Source organism: Silurus aristotelis (genome assembly GCF_946808225.1).
Source record: "Silurus aristotelis genome assembly, chromosome: 3".
Lineage (NCBI taxonomy): Eukaryota > Metazoa > Chordata > Actinopteri > Siluriformes > Siluridae > Silurus > Silurus aristotelis.
Genome location: NC_139576.1, coordinates 21,274,578 through 21,298,483, shown reverse-complemented (window position 1 = coordinate 21,298,483; position 23,906 = coordinate 21,274,578). Strand labels below are relative to the sequence as shown.

At 40.8% G+C, this 23,906-nt stretch overlaps 1 protein-coding gene and 1 long non-coding RNA gene across 3 annotated transcripts in view; both read left to right on the top strand.

Annotated features, from left to right (window-relative positions):
- LOC310723556 (FERM, ARHGEF and pleckstrin domain-containing protein 1) overlaps positions 1-23,906 on the top strand; it is a 43,999-nt gene continuing 20,093 nt past the window's right edge. Inside the window, exons 1-3 of one of the 2 annotated variants that reach the window (XM_083536772.1) lie at positions 1-251; positions 4,800-4,995; positions 23,738-23,842. In XM_083536772.1, coding sequence (XP_083392898.1) covers positions 4,825-4,995; positions 23,738-23,842 — 276 coding nt within the window. In that variant the 5' untranslated portion in view covers positions 1-251; positions 4,800-4,824. The remainder of the gene's footprint in view (positions 252-4,799; positions 4,996-23,737; positions 23,843-23,906) is intronic. The other variant, XM_083536773.1, reaches the window with a different exon arrangement.
- LOC310723569 lies at positions 7,689-12,541 on the top strand. Its single transcript, XR_014532721.1, has 2 exons — positions 7,689-11,702; positions 11,801-12,541. It is a non-coding gene; the product is annotated as an uncharacterized lncRNA (long non-coding RNA).

Sequence of the window (23,906 nt, the reverse complement as noted above, 5' to 3'; positions counted from 1 at the left end):
GTAGTAGAGCGGTGGCGCTCCTGCTCAATCCTCCTCCTCCTCCTCCTCCTCCTCCTACTGCCGCCTGCACGGGGAGCCGGCCGACATGGCGACCGCCACGACGCTCCGCTCCGCAAACAACCGCATCTGAACCGGTTTCGGCTGGTGTTCGAGCTCAGACTTTGGAGCCCGTATAGATACTAATTCTATTGAACTCCATTTCAGGTGTGTGGAAACAAGGCGACGTGGACGCGGTGCTGTGTGTGAGCAGGGTAAGTTCTGTCTCTGTAGCGCTCCTTGTCTTCAGCTCAGGCGGCGGTGTGAAACTTGGATGAGGGAGATGAATGGTTAGTCGAGTGTATGGAAGCAGGGGAAGGTTTATTCAGCTCGGTATGTGAGTCGAAATGGATGTATTGGAGTTGTGAAGACATGTGGATTGCTATACAGGAGATCATTTTGTCCTCCTCTGTTAGGCTGGAGGAGCAGGATCAGTATGATCAGCCACGTCTCCATTGAGCACTGCAATAGATTCCAAATCAAGTCGGAGGTGTAGAAGGTCTCGGACATCTTCTCACTTTTCATTTCGAAAACGGGATTTTCTGTGTCCTGGCTTTGTGTTTGGCCTCGGATTTGTCTTGCAGGAGGTTACAATAAACCCGAACTGTTGCTAGCGTGCGCATGCTACTACAAAAGCCTGAACACACACACACACAGTGAATATGTAGGAGAAGATCTCATGATGTTGATCTCAGGTTATAATCGAAGCCACATGTTTTCCAGTAGCTCCACAGCTTCGTGCCAGGTTTCCCAACACACTGCTGTACATCTGATCTTTGTCCCTGTGGATCTGTCAGCTGTCATCCTACTCCTCTCACTTCTACATGTTAATTACTCACAATTAGTGGAGGATTACATGCAGTTATTGACACTAACTAATACACTGCAGCGTGAGTAATATGTGCAGTGGGACATGTCCATGTGATCCACATGATGAAAAGATTTCAGTTGGCCTCTGGAATGAATTTGGTGATTTTGTGGAAACTTGATCGTGGGTAAAACTGTGCCACACCCTAACCTGCTTAATGGAATGAGGGGGTAATGGGGTTCTGGTGTTCACATCCTGAGGGAGAAGGAGAGGGTTTAACTCGGCATGGTGGTTGTATAGGGCAGGGACAGAGGACCTACTGTTCCAGGGTAATCTCCAACACACACACACACACACACACACACACACACACACACACACACACACACACACACTCACTCTCTTGTCTTACTGTCCTTCCATTGATGTAATCATTAATAACCCCAAACCTTTACCTTCAGCTAATCTTTAACTCCATAACCAAAAGGAAACCTTTTGGCTCTTTGAATGTTTTAAAATCCTGGTAGGACCTTAGTTTTTTAAGGGTGAAGCATTTTCTTCTCATGTGGACGAGACAAATGTTCCCACAAGGTCAAAACTATCCAATATTTATATCCGTGTGGGGACATTACATACACATACAAACCCTCTCCCTTAGTCTCTCTCTCTCTTACACACACACACACACACACACACACACACACACACACACGCTTACTGTCTCATGTGGAATTTTCTCTGTAAACAACTTCAAAGCCAGCTGGGACAGCAGTGGGGTCACAGCTTTTCCGGCCGTTAGAAACCACTCATGCTGTAATGGGTGGTTTTTTGCAGCAATCTACATTTTCACTTCCAAATCGGTCGCAGTGATGGAGGACGACTACTGCTTTAAATTTATTCAAACGAACAGAGAACTGTTGCATTATACTATTCAAATTTGGAGAAAGCCCACAAAATGCAAACTCTCCAGTTTTTACTCTCTTGTTGCAAGTAGGAAGTTGAGAGTTGTCAGATTTTGGGGGATGAGACAAGCAGTCAGTCTTAACCTGAACAGTAAAACTTTGCTGATATGATAATGACTATCAGCGTTAAAGCCTGGAACATGTTATTGGAACGAATATACTACATATCCGAATTGAATCATTAATTCTGTAGAGCATGTCTGCTAGTGACAAACAACAGATCGCGCATGTGAGCGGAGTAAAGCAGTTGTGCTGCAGCACGCCAGCATCGCATAACTTGGCAACAGAGACGCTGCAGTTGCCATGCAAACGTCAAAGTTGATTAGTATTAAGTAATGGTTGATATACAGAACCCTGTCTTTATTGTAGAATTCAAAAAATGTAAAGTCAAGGTGTTTAAAATGAAATACCCAGGCCATATTTTCACCTGAACTAGATCAGAACAGTAGAACTAATCAATGTAGCTTTAATACTGTTGTTGGAACTGTTTTTATGGCTTCGTTCCACATCTGTTTTCCATCCTGTGTGTTTGTCTTAGTTGGAACATGTTCACATCCACACTAAGAAAATACACAACACCTCGATGTTTGGAAATAATTTCTTGCCGTGTGTGGATCTTAATGAGCACTTCTTCCTGTACACCTGTTTGGGTGAAACTGGCCAGGTGGAGGTGATCATTAATTCTTGTTCTAATATGTTTAGGTTGTTCATTTACCATTCAGCATTGAGAGACTGAATATTCATAATGGAACGCTGGATATTCATGAGGCTTAATTAGGCTTAACCAAAGAAACGATGTGAATGAGTAATGCAACAGGCCACTGATTTAATTCTTCATTTGGAGCCAGAACTAACATTTCAGACTCGTGTGATGGCTTGTTACTTTATAAAAATCTTTAAACAACTCCACGGTTTTCCAGCTTCAGATCTGCAAGAATGAAATGGATCGTCAGTAATACACATCGTGCTTTGTTTCTGTCCTCTGTGCTCTCTAGTTGGGTCAGTCTGGCCCTACGCCTCAAAGTGTCCGCAACAATAAAGTCTCAGCGTAATGAACGGTTTTGAGATTGTCCACTGCTGGTTGACCCTGAACTGGTGTCGATTTCCATTTGGAGGCATTTGTAACACAGAGATTTGAGAAACTGCCCCACTGGAGAGGAATCATTGTTATTTCACTGCATGTCCTTGATAAGGAATCATGATGAGATTGTGTGTGTGTGTGTGTGTGTGTATGTGTGTGTGTATATATATATATATATATATATATATATATATATATATATATATACACACACACACACACACACACACACTTCCTCGCTTTCTCTGTCTCTCTTCTCTCTGCTGTCTCCCCCACGGTCTCAGATGCCCCCCAGCCAGTGGAGGCTTTGTGGTGACATCGCTGGTCAGGAATGTGTGATAAACAGAGTGGAACAGACTCGGAATCGGAAAGAAGCAGCAGAGGTTTGAGAGGACAGCTCTTTGATTCAGTGCAACAGCTTAGAGATTCTCTCAGTGAGAGAGCCTTGGGCTTGTCAAACCCTTTTCTTACGACGTGTGTTCACATTTGTGCACACACACACACACACACACACACACGCGCGAACACGCACAAAGGCTTACCTTTGTGGAAACCCAGGTCATGTTATGAAGGGGGGGTTTTGAGTTTCAGCAAAATGGAACAAGGGTGAGGTTTTTCTCTTCGAGCTCTAGTGCTGCGTGAAAGTTGCCGAGGCCTATGGAGAGATCAGCCTGCAAAGATCAAGCTGTCGTCACCGATCATGTGTGTATCTTCTTGTATGTAATTCTGTTTGCTGGTAGTAATTTGAGAGCACACAGAAGATGGTGGCTTATTTGATGGCTGTCTCTTAAGGGATACATTATTCGAAAAGGGAACACTTCATTCTTTATTATCCACGGCCTCCTCTGGGTCCTAATGTTCATAGTATCGATGCGATCTAAAGTGATTGTGCGTCCGAAGCCTGTTTTCTGGAGTGCAGCAGAACTTGACTATCGAGAATGGATACTACTCTTTTGTTGGGCATTTTTGATTGGTCATCTGGTGTGTGCATACCAGGGTTAAAGTGATCATCTGTAAATCTAACCATTTTGCATACCTTTTGGTTTGATGCTTCAAATTTTAGTCCACAAAAAAAAAAAAAAATCTTGGACCCACTGTGGGAAGTCTGCAAGAACTGACAGAACGTGTAGCACGGGTCAGTGGACACCTAATGCATGCAAAGAATATCCCTGGTTTATTAGTATGCTTATTTAATTAGCTCTGTAGAAGATACAGTTTGGTGACCATGGTTTTGGGTGTTGCAGGAGGGATATACACCAATCTGCAGTCTTTCCTCAATTGACGTTTTTGATGATGGCACTCACCAAGCAACCCCACCCCACCCTCACCCCCAGCTGGGTTGAGATCTGCTGACTGGGAAAGGCGTAAAAGATCATTCCCATTATTTTTATTTCCAATCAAAACAATCCCTGGGTGGATGGAGCATGGGGGTCATCCCGCATGAGGCCACTCCCATCAGGAAATATTTCCTCATTCGATCAGTTTTCTTTTACAAGGACCCAAATATGCTTTTTAGAGCCACCAGTTTTACAGCCGAATACTACACTTGCTGTGTATCCTGTACATTATACATCTGTAATGCTGAGTTAAAAGTAGGGCTGCACGATGTATCGTATGATTTATTTGAAGACTCACATCACATGGGTAAGCGATATAAGGTAGACTCGTGTGCGTGATAGACGTATCCGTGGATTGGAAACGAGCTCATTTGCATATTGTGGCCTTTTAGTGATCTACCAAATGTGTGACAAGCAATATATAGCGCAGCACGGTGTGTTTATCGTGATAAAGTGAGCCGAATGAATTTCCAGTGTCCAGTGTAAATGTACAATCTCGCTTTCCGATTGCTACAAGATGAACTTCACGGTTATGCTCTCTTACAAGCGATGTGTATGCTGTGTTCATTTTCCAGGCCAGTGGAGGGCACGAGGAAGACCATGGTGGAACAGGAGCCAACGTCCTCGGCAGGGCAGCGTTTGGGTGCCCCGGAGTCTCTGGGCGTCAGCACGCTGGAATCGGGCCAGAAGCCGCCGGCCATGTCCGCCGGCCGCCGAATAGCCATCAGGGTGCGCATGCTGGATGACTCCGAGGAGATATTCGACATCTCAGTGAGTGGCGCTTTCATATTTCATTTCCTGCTCTCTAATTTGCCAAACTACGGGTTTGTAGCATCAGAGGTTTAATGGGCTGGATTAAGTCCTAGTGCCAGAGTACATTTTCGATTGGTCAGTTGTTAAATATTGCGAGGCATAAACAGAATTTTTACACATTCGTGACTGTAGGAATTTCTTTTTTTTTTTTTACTAAGATCAGAGTTTTAGGAATGCATCATTAAAACCACCAATATAAAAAATATCAGTTGACATGAGCATAATTTTATTAAACTGCTTTGATTGTTGTTTTGAATTCTTTTTATTAAGTGCATTACAGTTTGTTTTAAGTTGGAAAATTGAGAAGTTGCTGCATTAAAGTAATCCTGTTTAAAAATCGTACATTGACAAGAATGTGTTCATTTTTGACAACTGATAAATAAAAACAGATGGTGGTAAGAGTCCACAGTGTGTGTGTGTGTGTGTGTGTGTGTGTGTGTGTGTGTGTGTGTGTGTGTGTGTGTGTGTGTGTGTGTGTGTGTGTGTGTGTGTGTGTGTGTGGGGGGGGGGGGGGTGGGAATTGAGAGCTGCCTGCTTGACCAGCGCATGTTGGAAAGGACTGGCTGCAGTTAGCTGTTGACATGGTAACTGAATGATTTAAATAAAAAATAAAAAAGTTGCCTGTTGCATGAATGAGCAGGAAGTAGAATTATTCTGCTTCAAAATCCACACCTGCGGTTACGCATTCACAATCACGCCTTCTTACGCTGCTAGTAACTGATGCTGTTTCAGACCGATTAACAGTAATTGTTTGTTTCTTGTATGTCCGTGTGTAAAATTGTGAGATTATGAGCGAGTTTTGTTTGTGAAGTTACGATCAAATAGTTGTCTGCACCGTCTGGTGGAAAGATGCGCTTTTGTTTTGCCGTGTCTGCGACATTAACTAGGCAGGCTAAAGTTTGAAGTCGCCATGAGGTTCAAATCAGCTACTGTGTGTTTGTCCCGTGTGTGTGCGTCCGCATGCTCGGAGATTTGGTTTGTGCAGAAGTGTGTAAGGTTTTGCGTGAGGTCTTTTTCTGCTCTCCATCTGATAGTGATCCTGATTTTAGAGCTTGATGGAAGCGAGTAGTCTTTAGGGTTTTGCTCCACTTCCCCAGTGTGAGTTTGTGGTCGTGCTGCATGTCGCTGCTAAATCTGAAGCAGGATCATCACGCCGGGTGGAGTCTGAAACCGTATGTTTATTTTAGATGGAACCTGCAATATCGCAATTTTCTCGGAGCGCTGCTGAAGTGTAGAGGGAGTGCGAGGGAACGAGAAGGGCTTTAGAGAGGTAGTGAAGGAAAGGGAAATCGGGCAGCTCTTTTTCTGGTGTGTATGTGAAAAAGAAACGGGTTAAGGAGAGTAGAAAAAGACTTTGTGTTGGTTTTTTTTTTTTTTTGCCCAGAGCATAAGCAGGAAGGGTGTTAAACTCCATATATGTGTATATAACGCACAGCTTGATCTCCAGCCCTTACACTCGTGGGTCTTTAGCATTCTCATTCCACTCACTGCACAGATTAATGCTTTTTTTTTTGGCATCAGCACTTGGGGACTATTTACAGAGAGGTAGCTTCTGTAACTTTCACACAAAGCATGCCGTACTATTTTTAAGATCCGAGATTTTCCTTTTCCTCTTTGTTTAGAAAGAGAGAGGAACTTGGTCAATTAGCAAAAGAAGTAAGAAAGTAATTGTGCTTCAGTTCTGTTTTGTTACTCTATATTTATATATATAAATAAAATCTCCCGAATTCATGCCCAAGTCACGTACTCTAACGAGCAAACAGGAGAGCCCTTAAACATTGAGCATTGCCAAATGTCCCACATTATAGTTTACCACATTATAGTCACCATTTATGATTTGTTCTTTGCTTATTTGGTGATCATTCCAGAGCCCCATTCAGTTATGTTTACTTGTGTTTTTGAAGAGCATGAAACTGATCCTTAGTAAAATTGAATGTCAATGGATAATGAAGACAAAATATAGATGCAATGTGGGAAAAAATGTAACAGAAATGTGAATATACCTGAATATGCAATATAAATGTCTGTTAAGGATTATTGATTTTTTTTATTTTTTATATTGGAATTATTTATTGTAATGTCTTTGGGCCTCTGCCAGCATGGGGCTACATAAGTTCCTCCTTATTGGAACTGCACCATAGTTTGTTTGAGGAGCGATGCTTAGGCGTGTAATAATATACACTCCAGTCAATCTGATTTACGATACTGGCTTCACAGTTTATAGAAGAATCGATCTCCCTAGAATGTTTGGAAAACAATTGAAATAAAGAAAATGTATGACTTTTGTAGACTCCTTTTATTTCAGTCATAATACTAACACAAATGTCTGTGTAAAATGAACTGCACTTAAAATAGAGATTTCTTTTACCATATCTTAAAAAGTAAAAACTGGTATTAAATCAAGTGCCTGACCGTAAATCCTAAAAAATAATATAAATAAATAAATAAAAAGCTTTGTAGCAGATATAGAGCTTCAAAGTCAGATAAAATGCCCATATTCCACAATCTCTAATGTTTTAAAGCTCATTTTTAAGCATTATAATTTTAGTTTATTTATTAACATACACTTTGTGTTTTAATGTGGATGACTACTGGTAGTCTTTGCATGAAAGAGCATGGTCATGTGATCAGTGGCCCTACACCACATCCCCTTTTTATTTTTATTTATTTATTTATTTATTTAGGGTTTTTTTCACATTGTAAATAAAAGTTAACTATAATTAATATCAATCCAGGTTTGACTTTCAGATAAGTTTATGTCGATTTCTTAGATGTTTTGCGGTTCTTGCATATTGTAGAGAAAAGACTGAGCGAGCTGCTAAACTGGGTAATTCCACTGCATTACACATCTCTGTGTTCAATCAGTAGGGAAAGTGTTTAGTAGTGGAATGTGAACACTGGCCTCCTCCCCTGTCTACCTGTCTGTCTGTGGTTTTTCTTCATATGGAGCTGCACAGATGTTGCTAAAAAGGGTAATTGCAGCTGGGTATTTTCCCCAAAAACAGCTCAGTGTTGTGCTTTGTGGCCTGGAGCTGGTACATGTGTGGACCCAGCTGTTTAGGAATGAGGTTGATGTTTCATGCGCACATGTTATTTATTAGTAGTTTTTATGCATGCAATGAATATTTAATTAATAATTGATGAATATTTAATTGGGTAAATCTGGGATGGCGCCCTGAGCAGAGCTTTACCACCCAACACGGCACGGCCAGTTTAGCTGTGCTGAGAGTTCAGCTTCCATCCTTCTGTTCAGTTTCATTGCAGCACTCTGTCTCGCTGAACATTTCGTTGAGAAAAGGGCTTGATGTTGTGAGAGTTCCGTCATAAAGCATTGCATAGGATGACTGTTTCAGAAATGATATCTAGCACAGGGGTCCTGACTATAATTTATTTTCCACAGCTGATTTTTGGTATTAAATTATTCAAAAGGAACACAGGAGAGTTGTTCAGTTGCATTTATTTGAAAAAGGGGGCTGCTGTTTTGGAAAAAATAATCACTGAGTGGTGTGATGTGGCCTGACCTTTTACCTATAACACATCACTTGTGATTGATCAAATGTAACCTTAAATTAAAGAACATCATGTCATACTTTTTTTAATCAGCTTCTAGTTACATTTAATGTCGTGAAAGGTCTGTGAGGCGAGTTAGATCTTGTTATAACGCGTATAATCAGCCATTCTTCTGTTCTTTTCTTTCTCGGATTTAATAAGGCAAAACAAGTGCAACATTGTCTGTCTTGAAGATTCTCCTGCGGCAGAAAGCGTAAAGGAGCAGCCTTACCTCTGTTACAAAGCGCTGCCAAAGTGGAGAGGGTGTGAAAGAAAGAATGACTGTTAGACAGAGAAGAGGAATTCAAACGGACGTCAGCATATCTGCTGTAATGTTTCGCTTTGTTAAACAGCATGCTTTCGAAATCTGCAGCAGTGTGGTAAAGGCGAGCATTCGATATTAATTTGATAGTAATATTATGACTGCCAATTGGGCTTATGTATGAACAGCGATTGCGCCCTTTCAACATGTAATTAATACTTTACAAAAATAATAACTGTCACTATTTTAACTGCACTGACCGGCTCATATTAATTTAAAACACACCCATAATACCATGTGTTTGGTATATTCTGATTGTTGTTGATTATAATTTTTGCACAGCTCTCAAAGTCTTATTGAGTTCATTGTAAGATTTGAAGCTATTGCTTTCATGCCATTGTTGTTCTTTTGCCATATAAATCCATTGCCAAATTGTAGAAGTAGCTCAAACTATGATTACTCTAACTATGTTTACCAAAACCCACAATTTTCCAGCCCTCAGTGAGAGCGCGTTCTGACACAGCAATCATGAAAGCATTTGGTTTTGTTTTTTTCCTTTAAGGAATGGTGACTTATGTTAATGTGAGCTTCAATAAAAAGTAGTTCAAGTCTAACTTTGACTCGTACAGATACAATTATACGTTCTATGTGCACAAACCATGTCTCAGACTTTCAGCTGGCCATTCTTTCTTTCCTGCCCACCAGTTGGAATAAAAAGGGTATGAAGTGTTTTAAAGTAACAGAAAAGCCCAAAGATTTGGATATTTGCTTAGTGTAGATTTGTTTTCTAATCATTTTTGGAGTGGTTTTGCAGGTTTTTCTATAACAAGTGTACCAAAGAATGAGAGAATCTGTTCATTCCTTGTGGTTGTTCTAAACAGCGGCAGCACAAATCTCAGTGGTCCGGTTCGGCTTACACCATGTCTAATTGCCCCCACCATTTAACAAAGATTAGATGGAGGGCTGAAAGTCCCCCCCAAATGAGCAGGAACTGCAAATGACTGCATTACAGGCTTTGGCAGACCATCATCGGGCTTACATATCATCTGGCGATATTTATAGGTCTCTGCGGTTTTTTGTTTTGTTTTTTTTTTTGTTTAAATAAAACAAAAGTTAAATTTCATACTTGTAATATAAGCATGTGAGCTCTGATTTACTAGAAGTGTCATGTCATTGTGGCTATTTGATCATCAAGTATTGCAGCACTAAAAAGAACAGAAACTGTGATCAGTCAATTACTTGTATACATAAATGTCTTTTTGAGAAGGAAATCTGCTGTCGTAACCCCCGTTATTGCGTTATTGCTTATTGCATTATAAGAAATGCACACTTGTCTGGGTTATGGTGGGCGAATAATTCAGCAGAAGAGATCACTTCATTAAGTCAGGCGTGAGTTGCTGGGTTGAGTCACATGCTGCGTTTCATCCGCTCACCGCTTGATCTTGTGTGTATGTGTGTAACGGAGTATTCCCAGCGGACCGCACTGGATTATTGTTTATCCGCTCTAGCAGGATGTGAGTGTGTCTGAGTGGGAGTGGGTGTGGGTGGAGTTTATTTGTGTGATTGTGGCAATCACAATGACCATCACAGGACGTTACATGCTTCCTCACTCCGCACCCTGCCACGGCTGAATGCCCGGAGTAAATCAGTGACTAGATTAACAGTAAATGATTTAACAGTACATCATTAATTAATGCTGCTTCCTGCATCGTGTTCGATGGTGTCATACACCTTCAGATGGGAAAATGTTTTGTTTAGAGGCAGGTCAGTTTATGTCTCTGTGTCTGCTTTACATTCTTGATCCTCTGATTGTGATATCATATGAGCTACATGTTGTCACTCCGGTGTAATTAATAAGGGAGGAACCAAACGGAGAAACCGGGCCACTTTGATGAGCATGCACGCACACACACACACACACACACACACACACATGCAGACATGAAACCATTGTTCCAGTAGCTCTTCATATTAACCTTTTATCCTGTTGGACAGTTTAAAAACACCCCTAAAGCCCACCCTCAACACCCCCACCTGTTTTCAAAATGCACATCTGCACACGCACTTGCATGCTTCTTTATTGTGTTGAATTGAATAATCAGCGCAGACGGATCATTGTTTTATTTTCCTCCCAGATCAAGGAAAAGCAATTGCCTGATGTCAGCCTGAAGCTTTTTCCGCACTGTTCAGAATTCGCTCTTCTCAATTAGACTTATTCTCTGCACAATCGTCTGTATTTATGAATGAATTTCCCCTTATAATAAAATTCAGATTCCAGTGAATAAAGTGCATAATATCTATTCAGCATGCAGTGGCTCTGCCAGTCCTGGACCAGCAAGACTCGTCGAGTGAATAGTTTGATTGTCGATGTGCTGCACAGACCAGATGGGATGTGGGTGCTGCTCGGAGGACCGATGTCCTCTCTACACAGGAAGTTCCCACTGGGATGCTATTCTTATCCACCCGCTCACGTCTACTGCTGCAACGCCTGAATTCTGGACCACTGCTCGAGTCTCTCTAAGCACACACACCAAATTCAAGTAAACAGCAGATAATTCACTGTGTAACGTTTCTCTCTGAAGAATTGACACGTGTGTACTTCAAAGTCCCAGTCTGTGCTGTTCTTCTGGGATATAGATAGATAGATGGATAGATGGTTATATTCAGTTCTTTTACTGTAATGATGTACATACTTTTGCTTTAATGATGGTGATTGTGAGGAAATCGTCACCCAGAAGGTGTATATGTGAGATCTAATAGATAAATAAGCTGTATGTGTCAATACCCGTGTCATTCTGTGCTGTTTGTCCAAGACAACTTGCACTGTTCCATTATCTTTTTTTTTTTTTTTTGCGTAGCAGATTTGGATTTGTGGATTTAACGGTTTCAGAACGTGCGTAACGCCGGGCATGCGATACACAATGGAATAGTGAGTGGCGTACTACAGAGGAGCCGGATCAAAATTTATTTTTATTGCGAGATCCTCCAGAGGTCCGCAGAGACTCGTAACAAGCAATTAAATAAAAATAAAAAAAATAGCTGCTGTCTTCAGACCATTACATCGTGCTCCTCAGCAGCACTGGATTTGACTGCATTCAATGAACTGCTTTTTATTAGGCCGAACCCTACGCTACAAACGCATGCAGATGGAATGGAGTGGATTGGAAGATGTCTGGAGACACCACCCCGTTGCTTCTGGATGGAAAAGTTACCATGGAAACATAGTCCTATAAGAGTGTGTGTGTGAGTCTACAAAAAGGAAATATAATGGAGAACTAGGCTGTTGAAAAGGGCTTGGCTCACTTCAATGAAGCGTTATGCAACTCCTCCCCTTCCCAAAAATCTGTCCGGGGCAATTTCTTGTTCTTTTACTCGTGTTTTTTCTTTTTTTTCCCCTCCTCCTTTATGTCAAGGCATGAGAGATGGTAATCAACTGGGGAAGAGAAACAATCAGGAGATTAAATTTGCATTTGGCCCCGTGGCATGGACTGGTTCTTCTGCTTTTCTATCCAGCAGAAGCAGAGGACTCATTTGAACGCGACCTTGTGTCAATATGAAAAGAGCGGCATATAAACACTCCCTGCCAGTGCACAGTGTGAGCTGTGCTTTCTCCTGGTTTCCCTTTAGCACCAAGCCAACCTAAACTCTCACCTTCTTGTGTTCGTTTCAGTTTCATTAAGTATCAGTTGCACATCAGGGGAAAAAAATAATATATCGTATAAAAGTGTCATGCGGCGTGTCAACACATACGATCTGTTTAAGCTTGATTCATTTCAGCAGAGGAGGTATGGATAGGATATCGTATCTGTGGTTATCCTAAAATTTTATAAATTTGCCAGTTATAATGCCGGTGCCTGATTAGACACGTCAGCATCGGACAAAACAGTCAAACGGCAACTGTACCGGTTTGCTGTTTTCAATTATTTCACCACAATGTCGATTCTAACTGAATTACTAGTGAAAGGCCTTTGTGTTCAGATAAATAGCAAGTGCTTTTTGCTCAATTTGACATAATACTATAAACATTGAAGTTTTGTACTTGGATTAAAATCTGCTGATCTCATTAGCAATCGCTTAAATGACTGATTAGGTGAACTTGATCACGGAAAAGGGACGACGTATGACATGCCGAGGTGTCGTGCCCCCGCCGTGAGTGTTGCTCACGTTACACATTTGGGGATCAGTTTCCTCATCGGTGTGTGTCGAAGCAGCTAGATTTTCTGATACCATTTGGATGAACTGAGAGTAGCAGTTCCCAGAACAGAATCTGAGCGAGAGAGAGAGAGAAACCTTTTTTTTTGTGGTGCAAAAAATAATGCGGTTACATTGCATCCTCATTTATTTACGTTGTCTTCATCATAAATCAAGCAGGGTGAAACCACAAGGATCCCAAAGCCTTCAGAATCTCCCATGATCCTCATAGGATAACGCATTCCCTGGTTTGAGTTGCCATGGCAACTGATCGCCCGGGCGTACATGTGGATAATTTTTTTCATCATTCTTGTGGATTTCATGTCATGTATTCCAGCACGTCTCATCTGTCTACATGTATGTGTGTTTACACATGTATGCTTGTGCTTGCTTGTGTGTAGATTCTTCAGTTGCTGCTATCTCAGACATCAGGAACTGAGCATTAATGACCTCAATCTTATATATATATGTGTGTGTGTGTGTGTGTGTGTGTGTGTGTGTGTGTGTGTGTGTGTGGCTGCCTTCTGAGAACTACTGGCATTGAGAATTGAAGGATAAGGAGTTTACTTTAATCTGCACACAGTGGATTTATCGGGTTTCTTTCCAATGGCTGTGTGCACGTCATAGGAGTGTGTGTGTGTGTGTGTGTGTGTGTGTGTGTGTGTGTGTGTGTGTGTGTGTGTGTGTGTGTGTGTGTGTGTGTGTGTGTGTGTGTGTGTGTTTAGCAGGATGCTATCCTGTAGATACAGACCTCTTATATGAATTTAAGTGTGACCTGCCAAACAAAAAAAAAAATCAATGGCACATTAGGTGTTATTGGAGAATGTGTTTAATGAACGATTTTGTTGCTTTTTTGCTTCTCCCTGTAGAACAGCAGATGATGGATCGCTCATTTCTTCTCGTTATTAAGGCTAATGGCTGTAGTCTGTATCACTTTACCTTTTATTTGAATCTAAACGACAATTTATTACGGAAGTGCAGGATTCATGCTGCAGGATTGTTTATGTATTTATTTATGGTGCGTGTGCATCATGTAAGAGTGATCGTTTTAACTCTGTAATATATAAATATCTTATTTTAAAGGGTTGTTTTTCCCTATTTTTCCTTAATTATATCTTGGTCAATTCCCAGTCAACAGTCAACTTTCCCCTGTATTAGGAGCTAATGGCTTCTAACCAGGAGCAGCATAACTCGTTTAGATGAACACGCTGCTCCATGGGGCTGGACTTTTGGTCAAACTTGTGCTCTAGCAGTGATTTATTTATTTTTTTTCAGCTTTGATACTGTGTGGTGCCACCTGATGGTCTGAACATGATTTTCTTGGGGGGTAAATTATTAGCATAGATAAATCTGCTCCAGGATATTTTATAAATTAAGATATTTACATTTACCTTATTTGGTTGACACTTTTTTCAAGTTTAAGCGACTTACCGACAGTTGTGGGTTAAGTTCCTGACTCGTGGTTGTGCTGGGATTTGAACGCATGACTCCCAGTGTGAGTGCATGGATCCATCACAAAAGGCTACCACCTTATACTGCAAAAAACACACATGCATAAATATATATATATTATTATTAACATTTGTGAACAACTGTTTACATTTGAAACAATTTTAAATAAAATGCCTGCTTAGTTAAATAATATAAAATATTTTATTAAAATAAATCAAATTGATGCAGTACACGTTATTATTAAATTGAGTAATACATTTAATTGGCACAAAGTAAATTGGATAATGAAATAAATAAATGGAAATTAGTTTTACGTTTGTTAGACCCCGTTTGATTAATCCAGATGTGTATAAGTGTGTGTTTACATTTTAATATTTTCATATTTAATTGAGATATGATCTACTTAACTGTTCTGCTTATTTCAGCCTACATTAAATGTCTTCATTCCTTCCATCCTTCATTCATTCACTCCCTCGAAATACCTAATTGTCAGGTTTTTCCTTGCTATCGTTAGCCGTTAGCCACGTCTTGGTTAGCGGCTATCGCTAGCGCTGTGGATTCTTTAGCGTTTTATGTCCAAGAATTTTTCTTAAAAATGAAATAATTCTTACAATTTCTCTTCATCTAAATAGCAAAAGTTTGTTTGCTTTGGAAAGCCAACGTTGAAATGGTTGAGACAGAAGCTGTTCGGAAAAACACACCAGATCATCAGCGTGACTTAAGTGTACAATGAACCATATGATCAAGGTAGAATAGGTCTGATTATGTAAACACACTCGAGCTGCAGCTGTAGGCCTCACATACAAACAGATGTCAACACACTGAGTAAATATGGTTATTTGTGTGTGTGTGTGTGTGTGTGTGTGTGTGTGTGTGAGAGAGAGCACGAGAGAGAGAGGGCTGATGCCATCATGTCAGTTATACAAGCTGATCCAGGCACATGAAGCTGTTGTGTGTTTGTGGCTTTGTGCTGAACAGATGGGCCTCTGCTCAAGATCTCAGGACACATGACCTGCATTACTTTTGTGAAATTACAGACCTCTTCTGAATCACTTTATATATACAATCAATAGACTTAAACCTCATCAACTTGTCGCTATGGACAAAATATTTTTTATTGTGATATAATCAAATGTATAGCACAATATTATAATTTCTCGAAAATCTATGAAAAGATTATAGGGACAAACTAACTGCATTTGTTCATGTTTGCTTTGTTGCATATCATGCGAATGATTTTTTTTGTGGCCAGACCACACGACAGAACTGCCTCCCTCTTTGAGTTCCTCATCTTTTAGTGGAGCCGAGGCTCTGTGTCCGAGTGTTGCAGTACAACTCTATTAGCTGCTAGTTCCAGCTTTATAGCAAGTTCACAAGTTATCGGTTGCACTATGAAGGTATTGTATTGGTTGCCATAGAAAACTTTATCAGCAGCTAGCATTTAGCAACTTTTTTTTTGCCCTTTATTTGTTGTTCACTGCCATTGGTAGTTGCTGAACTGCTCCATTTATTAATTTTTTTTTTTTTATTAAAAAAAATTTACTTTTCTGAACTTTGTGCTCCTGGACATGCCCACTTTTTTGTTGCCAATGGTTGCTTATGTCCTGGGTGGTCACCAGCTCTCATTAAAAATGGATCATTTTGTCGATGTGAGACAATGTATGTGTGAGCGAATGCTTTAATGCAAAAATACGCTTTTGGATTTTGGTGATAGAGACGTTTTTGGTAAATATTTATCAATTGATATTTTTCTATCCTACTACAATAGTCAGACCAGACAGCGTTAAGTGGCACAAATGATAGACACTGCACTAATCATGTAGAAATCGCAACCTCTTGAAATCCAACCTTAATTCCTGCACTGTTTTCTGGTCCTGGTCATCTTTTTCTTAACAAATGTGCACCTACATTACAGCAAAGATGTCAAATTAGTATATCGGGGCTCCAGACTGCAACTAAAATTGTTGTATCTGCTGACAATTTTTTTTAAATTGCGAGTAGTATTTTTGCTGAGATCGCCACCTGCGGCCATATAAATGTACACGTTATGACCGTGTAATCTGCATGTTATAAAATTTATGTGCGTGTGCTGTGAGGAAAGGCCTCTCACATAATTTGTTGACTCAATAAACTGACGCATGCGCCACCTACGCTCGAGTTAAAGCGCCGAAATAACCGTTAAAGCAAAGCTCAAATTTCCGCATCAAAAAACGTCAAAACTAAAAATATCAGACTTTTTCCCTAACAGTCTCCATTTCTGTGCAACACTTCCGCTGATTACAGCGTTGGAGAGAGGGAGAACGACCGACACACTGAGGACCATCTTTCTGTCAGTCAGTGAAAACATAAGTGCCAAAAGACATTTGGAAAAACTTCTTGTGTTCAAGAGTTTTCATGGCGGAGGCACGATTGAGATGGTTCGGACATGTTCAGAGGAGGGACATGGGATATATCGGTAGGAGAAAGCTGAGGATGGAGCCACCAGGGAGGTAGTTAGGCTGAAAGAAGCTCTCTGAAAGAAAGATTTCTAAAGGAGTTTGTATTGTAATGCAGTCAAAAATGAATGAGGGTTTAGTTATATGCTGTATGAGTGCATTTTAGCATTGCTACAATAAACAAGGGATCAATATAATTATAATGAGCACAACTGTGTGCGTTTCAAGGGTAACATTTTATACTCATGTTGATGTATTTACCCCCTGACATCTTTCTCAGTTTAAAATTCCTAGCATGATTTCAAAAGTTATTCAATTGTGTCAAAGAAATCATGTACAAATACAACAAGCTTGTGTGACCGTTGGCAAGAGCTTTCAGCCAATCGGCAAAGAGCGAGTGTGACATCCGCATAAACGGATGGGAGTGAAAGAGTAGAAGAGTTTATCGTCATATAACATGGTCAAGATACGCTCATTTCTTTTGGTAGCGTGTGTAAACGAGCTGAAATTCTTTTTCCGTGATTTAATTTATTAGAAATGGGATGTAACATCATCCCAGATTGAGGGAGCAATGACAGCAGCTGATGCGTATAGTTGCCTAATATGGCCTAATACAATCACAGCTTGTCCGGATTCTTGATTCTGATTGGCTTGGAGGTGTACTGTAACGTACTTTTTCAGTAGGTTCTATTCTATACAAATGATCTGTATTATTTCTGGTAAATGACCAGGGTGTAAATCTTCACTTCGGGTGGTTCTTTGCATCCATGTCATGCATTACATTCGTTCAGTAGACATCTAGGGGTATGTTATTAGATATTAAGTTAATGAGAAGTTGAAATCTCATGTTACATTTTGGAGAAAAGAAAGATTGTGCCAGAATACCAGACAATACCCCTGAAGTTTATAGTTCTGTTGACTCAAGTCATTTGCCCTGCCAAAGGGTCACTGAGCAAACTTTTCTTGAACCGTTGGTGATGGAATGACCCTAAATGTGCTGACACGTATTTTTCCAAGAGGGAATGGTGGCTGGCGTGTTGATGTCAGCATGTCAAAAAAATGGTGGTAATGCCAGTAGTAATGAGAAGCAGATTTGTTTTTCAGGCAGAAAGCACCAGTGACTGAGCAACATAAAGGCAAGAGTAATTAGAGAAGTCAAGAATTCCTGGATGTATCTTTTCTTCCTCTTCTGTCAGATAACAGTAAGATGAATCATAAGTGAGTGAATGTAAGATGCGAGTCAGCAGACCTGTCCGGTGACTCGGAACCAAGCAGCTCTTTGGCAAACAAAACTAAATATTTTCTAAATGAAGACTAAATAAAGGTTCATTTAATCTAAGCGAAATTGATTATATTTATATACAGTAGCTTTGTCTGTGATCCTAGAGAGGGATTTAAAATATGCAGTGTATATATGGTTTAAAAAAAAGAACAGGTGGAAAGGAAAGAGAAGAGAAGAAAAGCTAGATTTAGCATGCACTTTTGGCTTGGGTATTGTTGCTCTGTAGCAGAAAAATGAGTGCTTGCAAATTCCTGTTCCCGTTTGGGCTATAAGTCTTTAACTTAAAAAAACGATTTGAAAGCTATTTGGTTTTTGTTCTTTCTGGGTTTTTTTCCCCTCTCTCTCTCTCTCTCTGTCCCTGGCCATGGAGAGATTTTTTTTTTTTTTTTTTTTTTATTTTAAAGATTGATGTAGTGCCTCAGATAGTGATGTTGTCCAGGTTAGACATCTGCACTGGCGTTTTGTGTGTGTGTGTGTGTGTGTGTGTGTGTGTGTGTGTGAGAGAGAGAGAGAGAGAGACAGGCCATTCCATATTGGATTTTCTGCTACAGTGCTATTTCATTTAAGTTTCATACTGACAGATGCTCAGTGGAAGTGAAGACAGAGCGATAACTTGACCTACAACTTTTATCTCTCTCGTCTTAACGACCTTACTTTTGTTTGTTTTTGTTTTTTTAAAGGGTGTATTTAGAAAGTATCGCCCTTATGTAAATAGGTGGTATTGTGCTATACAATTATAACGTGAATACTAGCTGTAGGTGTTGTTACCCACTCCCCATGTTTCTTTTTCTCCAATTTGCATATCTGCCACCAATCAAGTCTTTTCATCATATAATTAAAAAGATTGATGGCTTACATGTGCTTCCTCTAAAAGATGTGAAGGCAACCAACCATAACTTTTTGTATTGCTGTGCCACAAGGTAGTGTAAAGGCATGATCTACCCTCTTCTGCATACATGTTCATGATTGGCTGGTGTGGCAATAATGATAGGTGAAAGCTGGTCTGAGCGAGGTCATGGCACATTTTGCTTCCCTGGCCACAGAACCTTTTATTTTTATTGCCTTTATAAAGCAATTTGCCAATGAATAATTGTATTTATTCATTTTTTTATAAATAAACTAATTAATGTGGTGGAATGTCTAACAGTTTAGTCTGGCTGCTGCAGTCAGTTGTTCTCCAGCCTCTCTTTTTTTTTTTTTTTTTTCCTCGCTTCTAAAAAAAATAAATGAGCATGTGTTGCTTTCTGAATGGTGTCATTATATATTTATTTATTTGAATGGCAGACAGGTAGTGTGTATCCCTCAGGGTTATGATGGGTTTAGTTTTTTTTTTTTTCTTTTTTTTTCCCTTTCCCTCTCCTCTTTCTGTTATAGTAACAAAGTCTGCAACACATCGTTCTGAAACAGGCCAAGGATAAGCTTACACAAGCTTTTTATTAGTATTATTATTGCTTGTGTCCCTTGGCACACTAGACCGCAACATAAAGTGAAAGAAAAGCAAATGAGATTACATCTTTTCAGATTGCTGCTTCTTCTGGCTGGCACATGCAAACACACATGCGTGCACGCAAACAGATCACTGCTGAGAGAGAGAGAGAGTGAGAGAGAGAGTGAGAGAGAGAGTGAGAGAGAGAGTGAGAGAGAGAGTGAGAGAGAGAGTGAGAGAGAGAGTGAGAGAGAGAGTGAGAGAGAGAGTGAGAGTGAGAGAGAGAGAGAGTGAGAGAGAGAGAGAGAGAGTGAGAGAGAGAGAGAGTGAGAGAGAGAGAGAGTGAGAGAGAGAGAGAGAGAGTGAGAGAGAGAGAGAGTGAGAGAGAGAGTGAGAGAGAGAGTGAGAGAGAGAGTGAGAGAGAGAGTGAGAGAGAGAGTGAGAGAGAGAGTGAGAGAGAGAGTGAGAGAGAGAGAGAGAGTGAGAGAGAGAGAGAGTGAGAGAGAGAGAGAGAGAGTGAGAGAGAGAGAGAGTGAGAGAGAGAGAGAGTGAGAGAGAGAGAGAGAGAGTGAGAGAGAGAGAGAGTGAGGATATATGTGGGAAAACAGGGCTCAGGTGTGCTACATTAGTCATTACCCCTCTAGCTCATCCCCAGACACCTTCTTCCACTGCAGACTCCCACTAAACCAAACCCCTACCAGCTATACTTCACTTGCTCCTTATATGAGATCAATTTGTCTTTCGAATATAAAGCTATATTGCTTGGATAGTAAAAAAAGCAATTAAAAATGTTTTAGGATAAGTATAACTATTATCTCTCGACACATATTTTAGCTTTGTTTCTTCTGTCGTGAAGACCAGACCCTGAACTTAGCATGTTCTCACAGCAGTAGTGACAGCTCAGTCTGCTCAGCCTTGCAGGCCTTCTCCCATCCCCCCTCTTCCCTTCTCACACTCGCTACACTGACCTACTCAGACAAGCAGTCTTGTCGAGAAGGCCGTCTTTCTCTTTCCTTGTGTGGTATGACCAGTTGCCGTGTCCCTTCTTGTCTCGTGCCTCAGGCAGCAGCAGCAGCTCTCCTTCTGTCTGGAATGTTCTGCCGCCCAGCGTTACACGGCTCATCAGACACTCCGTAGATATTCGGGCTGTTTTGGCCTGTGAACCTCGCCCTCTTTTTGCACCACGTTAATCGCTGAACAGTAGCAGAACAATTCAGGCTGCCAGTTTTAGCACAATGGCCTCACTGTTCTGTTATCAGTCCAGCTTTCAAGAGTTCAGAGTGTAGAGCAGAAAGTGATGCTGGTCGCCCTGATGACTGTAAGAGAAAAGAGATAATGAATCATCTGGAGACTGCCAGCACAAACACCTGAGAGATATTTATCCGTCAGACATAAGGTAGCATAGTAGAATGCTGTTTCCTTATGCAAATAAATTTTTTTTATTATTATTAGCGTATGTTATGAATGAAATTGATACTGTTAATTGAAATACATTATGTTTGCCATCTGTTAGCGTACATGTTGTAATATTAATGATCTACCAAATTATAAATGGTAATTATGGATGGAAGTATGGAAATGGTCACTAAACAAAGAATTCTATGAAATTAATCTTGATGTTGGGGGGGGGGGAAACTATATTTGTTTATTTTGACAGTTGCTGGGATCAAGTTATTTACACACAATGCCTGAGAGGGCACTCGTAACTAACACACATTTTTATTATCAGGCAAAAATTCCCCAAAATGCCCAGCCTGTAAGATTCTAGTGTCCATCAAATACATTTTGCCGAACTGCGATAATTATACCCCTTTGAGAAACTTGTTTTATTCTGTTGATGATTTTTATATATATATTTTTTTAGTTTATATCTTTAGTTTAATCATTGTGTAGCTAAACCTGGCCTTTACCATGAACATAGCCATAGAAGTTGGCCTGTTGTTAAGGAAAAGGGAAAAAAAAGTTATTCTTGTTAAAGGAGTAGTGTGTGGCTTTGTTTTTGGCCCTCTGCTGGCAGCAGTATGACTGCAGTAAAAACACGGATGAGTCCTTCCTTCATTTAAACAGCTGTTGGAAAAAGAAAAAAAAAAGGACAGCTCAGGGTGGAGCTAATTTCCAACCCAGAAAAAATCTATATATAAAAAAACCAGAAGTCTGAATTAAAGAAGCCAACCTTCTCGCTCACAAAACTGAATGAACGTCTCTGTAAGGAACAATAATGATGAATATTACAGCATTAAAAAGACCTTAAATTACTTTTAATGCACCCGAGTCATTTCATCCACTTGAGTTTTAGTGAATATGCACTACTCTGTGTGGGGAACGGGGGGTGCGCATGTTTGCATTTGTGTGTATGGGAGTGGTGTTTTCTGCTGGCTTGCAACCTTTCAGTAATTGAGTGGGCTGCTGTTGGTCTGGATTCATGTGTCTGTTACTTGTGCTGGTCGAGAAAAAGGGGAAGGAGGAAAACAGAAGGTGAGAGAGATGGAGAGGCGGGAGAGAGGGTAGGCAGAAAAAGAAAGAGCGTTTTGTGGGAGAATAACAGAGAGGGGTTGAGAGCAAGTGAAAGGAGGAAGGACTTCATGCTGGTTTAGTTCTGGTTTTTGGCACAAAGGCTGCTGGTGATTTTGGCAGTGGGCCGCTGCCTGTCTGTTCTCTTGGATTTTCCCTCTTCGGCAAAACATCAGAACTGGTGTGTGTGTGTGTGTGTGTGTGTTGATCTAATGAACTCATTGGCATGCTCTCACCTCTCCAAGCAGTGTGCACATGCATGTATGTGCATGTTTTGTGCCTGTAAGACACATAGCCAGACTGTGATTTGTTTTCCGCTGTAACGAGTAGCGTCTCATTCACTTCATCCGTCACCAGCCAAATCTGTGTGCGAGGGAGACAGAGCCGTAGGCCTAAATGGCCTCCCACAGTCAGGCTCATTCAGCCTTTTCCCAAGCAGGAAGAGGGAAGTGAACAGGGTGATAGTGACACAGAGGCAACCATGGAGTCTTCTATGGGAGTTAAAGGGAATGTTTCGAGGCATTGTAATGGATCAGAGTTTTGGCTTGAAGTTTCCTGGCAAGTTGAGATGTATTAAATCACCCTGAACTCATTCAGAATATTTCGGACTGAGAACTCTGCAACCGTAAAAGAAGGCTCCTATGTGAAAAATGCAAACAATTGCAAATTCAAGGACAAAGCTTAAGATGGTGGTGAGAACTGTTGGAATGCGTGTCCTATGTGGTGAATCACTGCTTTGTGGCCCTGTGCGTTAGTTGCTTCTACACTGTGCTTGCTTAGGCTGCGCATTGTTGCAGTGTGATGAGAGACGAGGCGGTATCAAAGTTTTAAGACTGGCTTTGTAACATGCCAACAGATGGCAGCACAAGGCTGCACGCACGGTCACAGGGAGCACCGACCTTCATAAGCCAGTGTGTCAAAAGACATCGTCCTGTGTACTTCGGGGGCCGTCTGACCACGTGTGCTATTCTGACCACGTGCGCACCCTGTCACGAGCTCTCCTCACACGCAAGTTTCTCGCCGGAAACAACATGACCTCACTTCCGCACCCACCCTACACATCATATTTGGCTCCTGCGGACTTCGCCCTGTTCCCGAAGATGAAGATCCGGCTGAAAGTTTGCCGTTTTGACACCGTTGCAGAGATCCAGAGAGAATAGCAAAAGGTGCTTGACACACTGCGAAAAGACTTACAGGGACACATTCCAGAAGTGGTGGGGAAAGAAGGTGATAGTGTGTAAACATAGATAAATGAAAAACTTCCTTGTAAACAGAGCTAGTCTCAAAACATGTTGATACTACGTCATGTGCATCATGTGCCTTTTTGTGGTGTGTGGTGCTGTGAGTAGTACTACATATTATTCACTCCATTACTGTGACTTATGCCATATATGTATGTATGTATGTTTTTATTTATATAAGAAAAATGCAGGAGCCAAATTTCACTGTGTGTTAGTGTAGCTTGTAAATTTCCCACTGGGATGAATAAAGTATCTGTATATCTGTCTCTCTTGTTCTCTGATTTGAAGTATCCTTTTCAATCTACTGGTGAATCTGAATGTTTATGTACCTTTTGCTTGTGTCTTTTGCAGCAACGAGCATCCGGAAAGGTTTTGTTTGAGATGGTTTGTGCTCACCTCAATCTGGTCGAAGGAGATTACTTCGGTCTCGAATTTCAAGACCAGCACAAGATGATGGTGAGACTCATGCATGAGGCAATTCTAGGAAATACTGTCCTCTCTCCCCCCCCCTCTCTCTCTC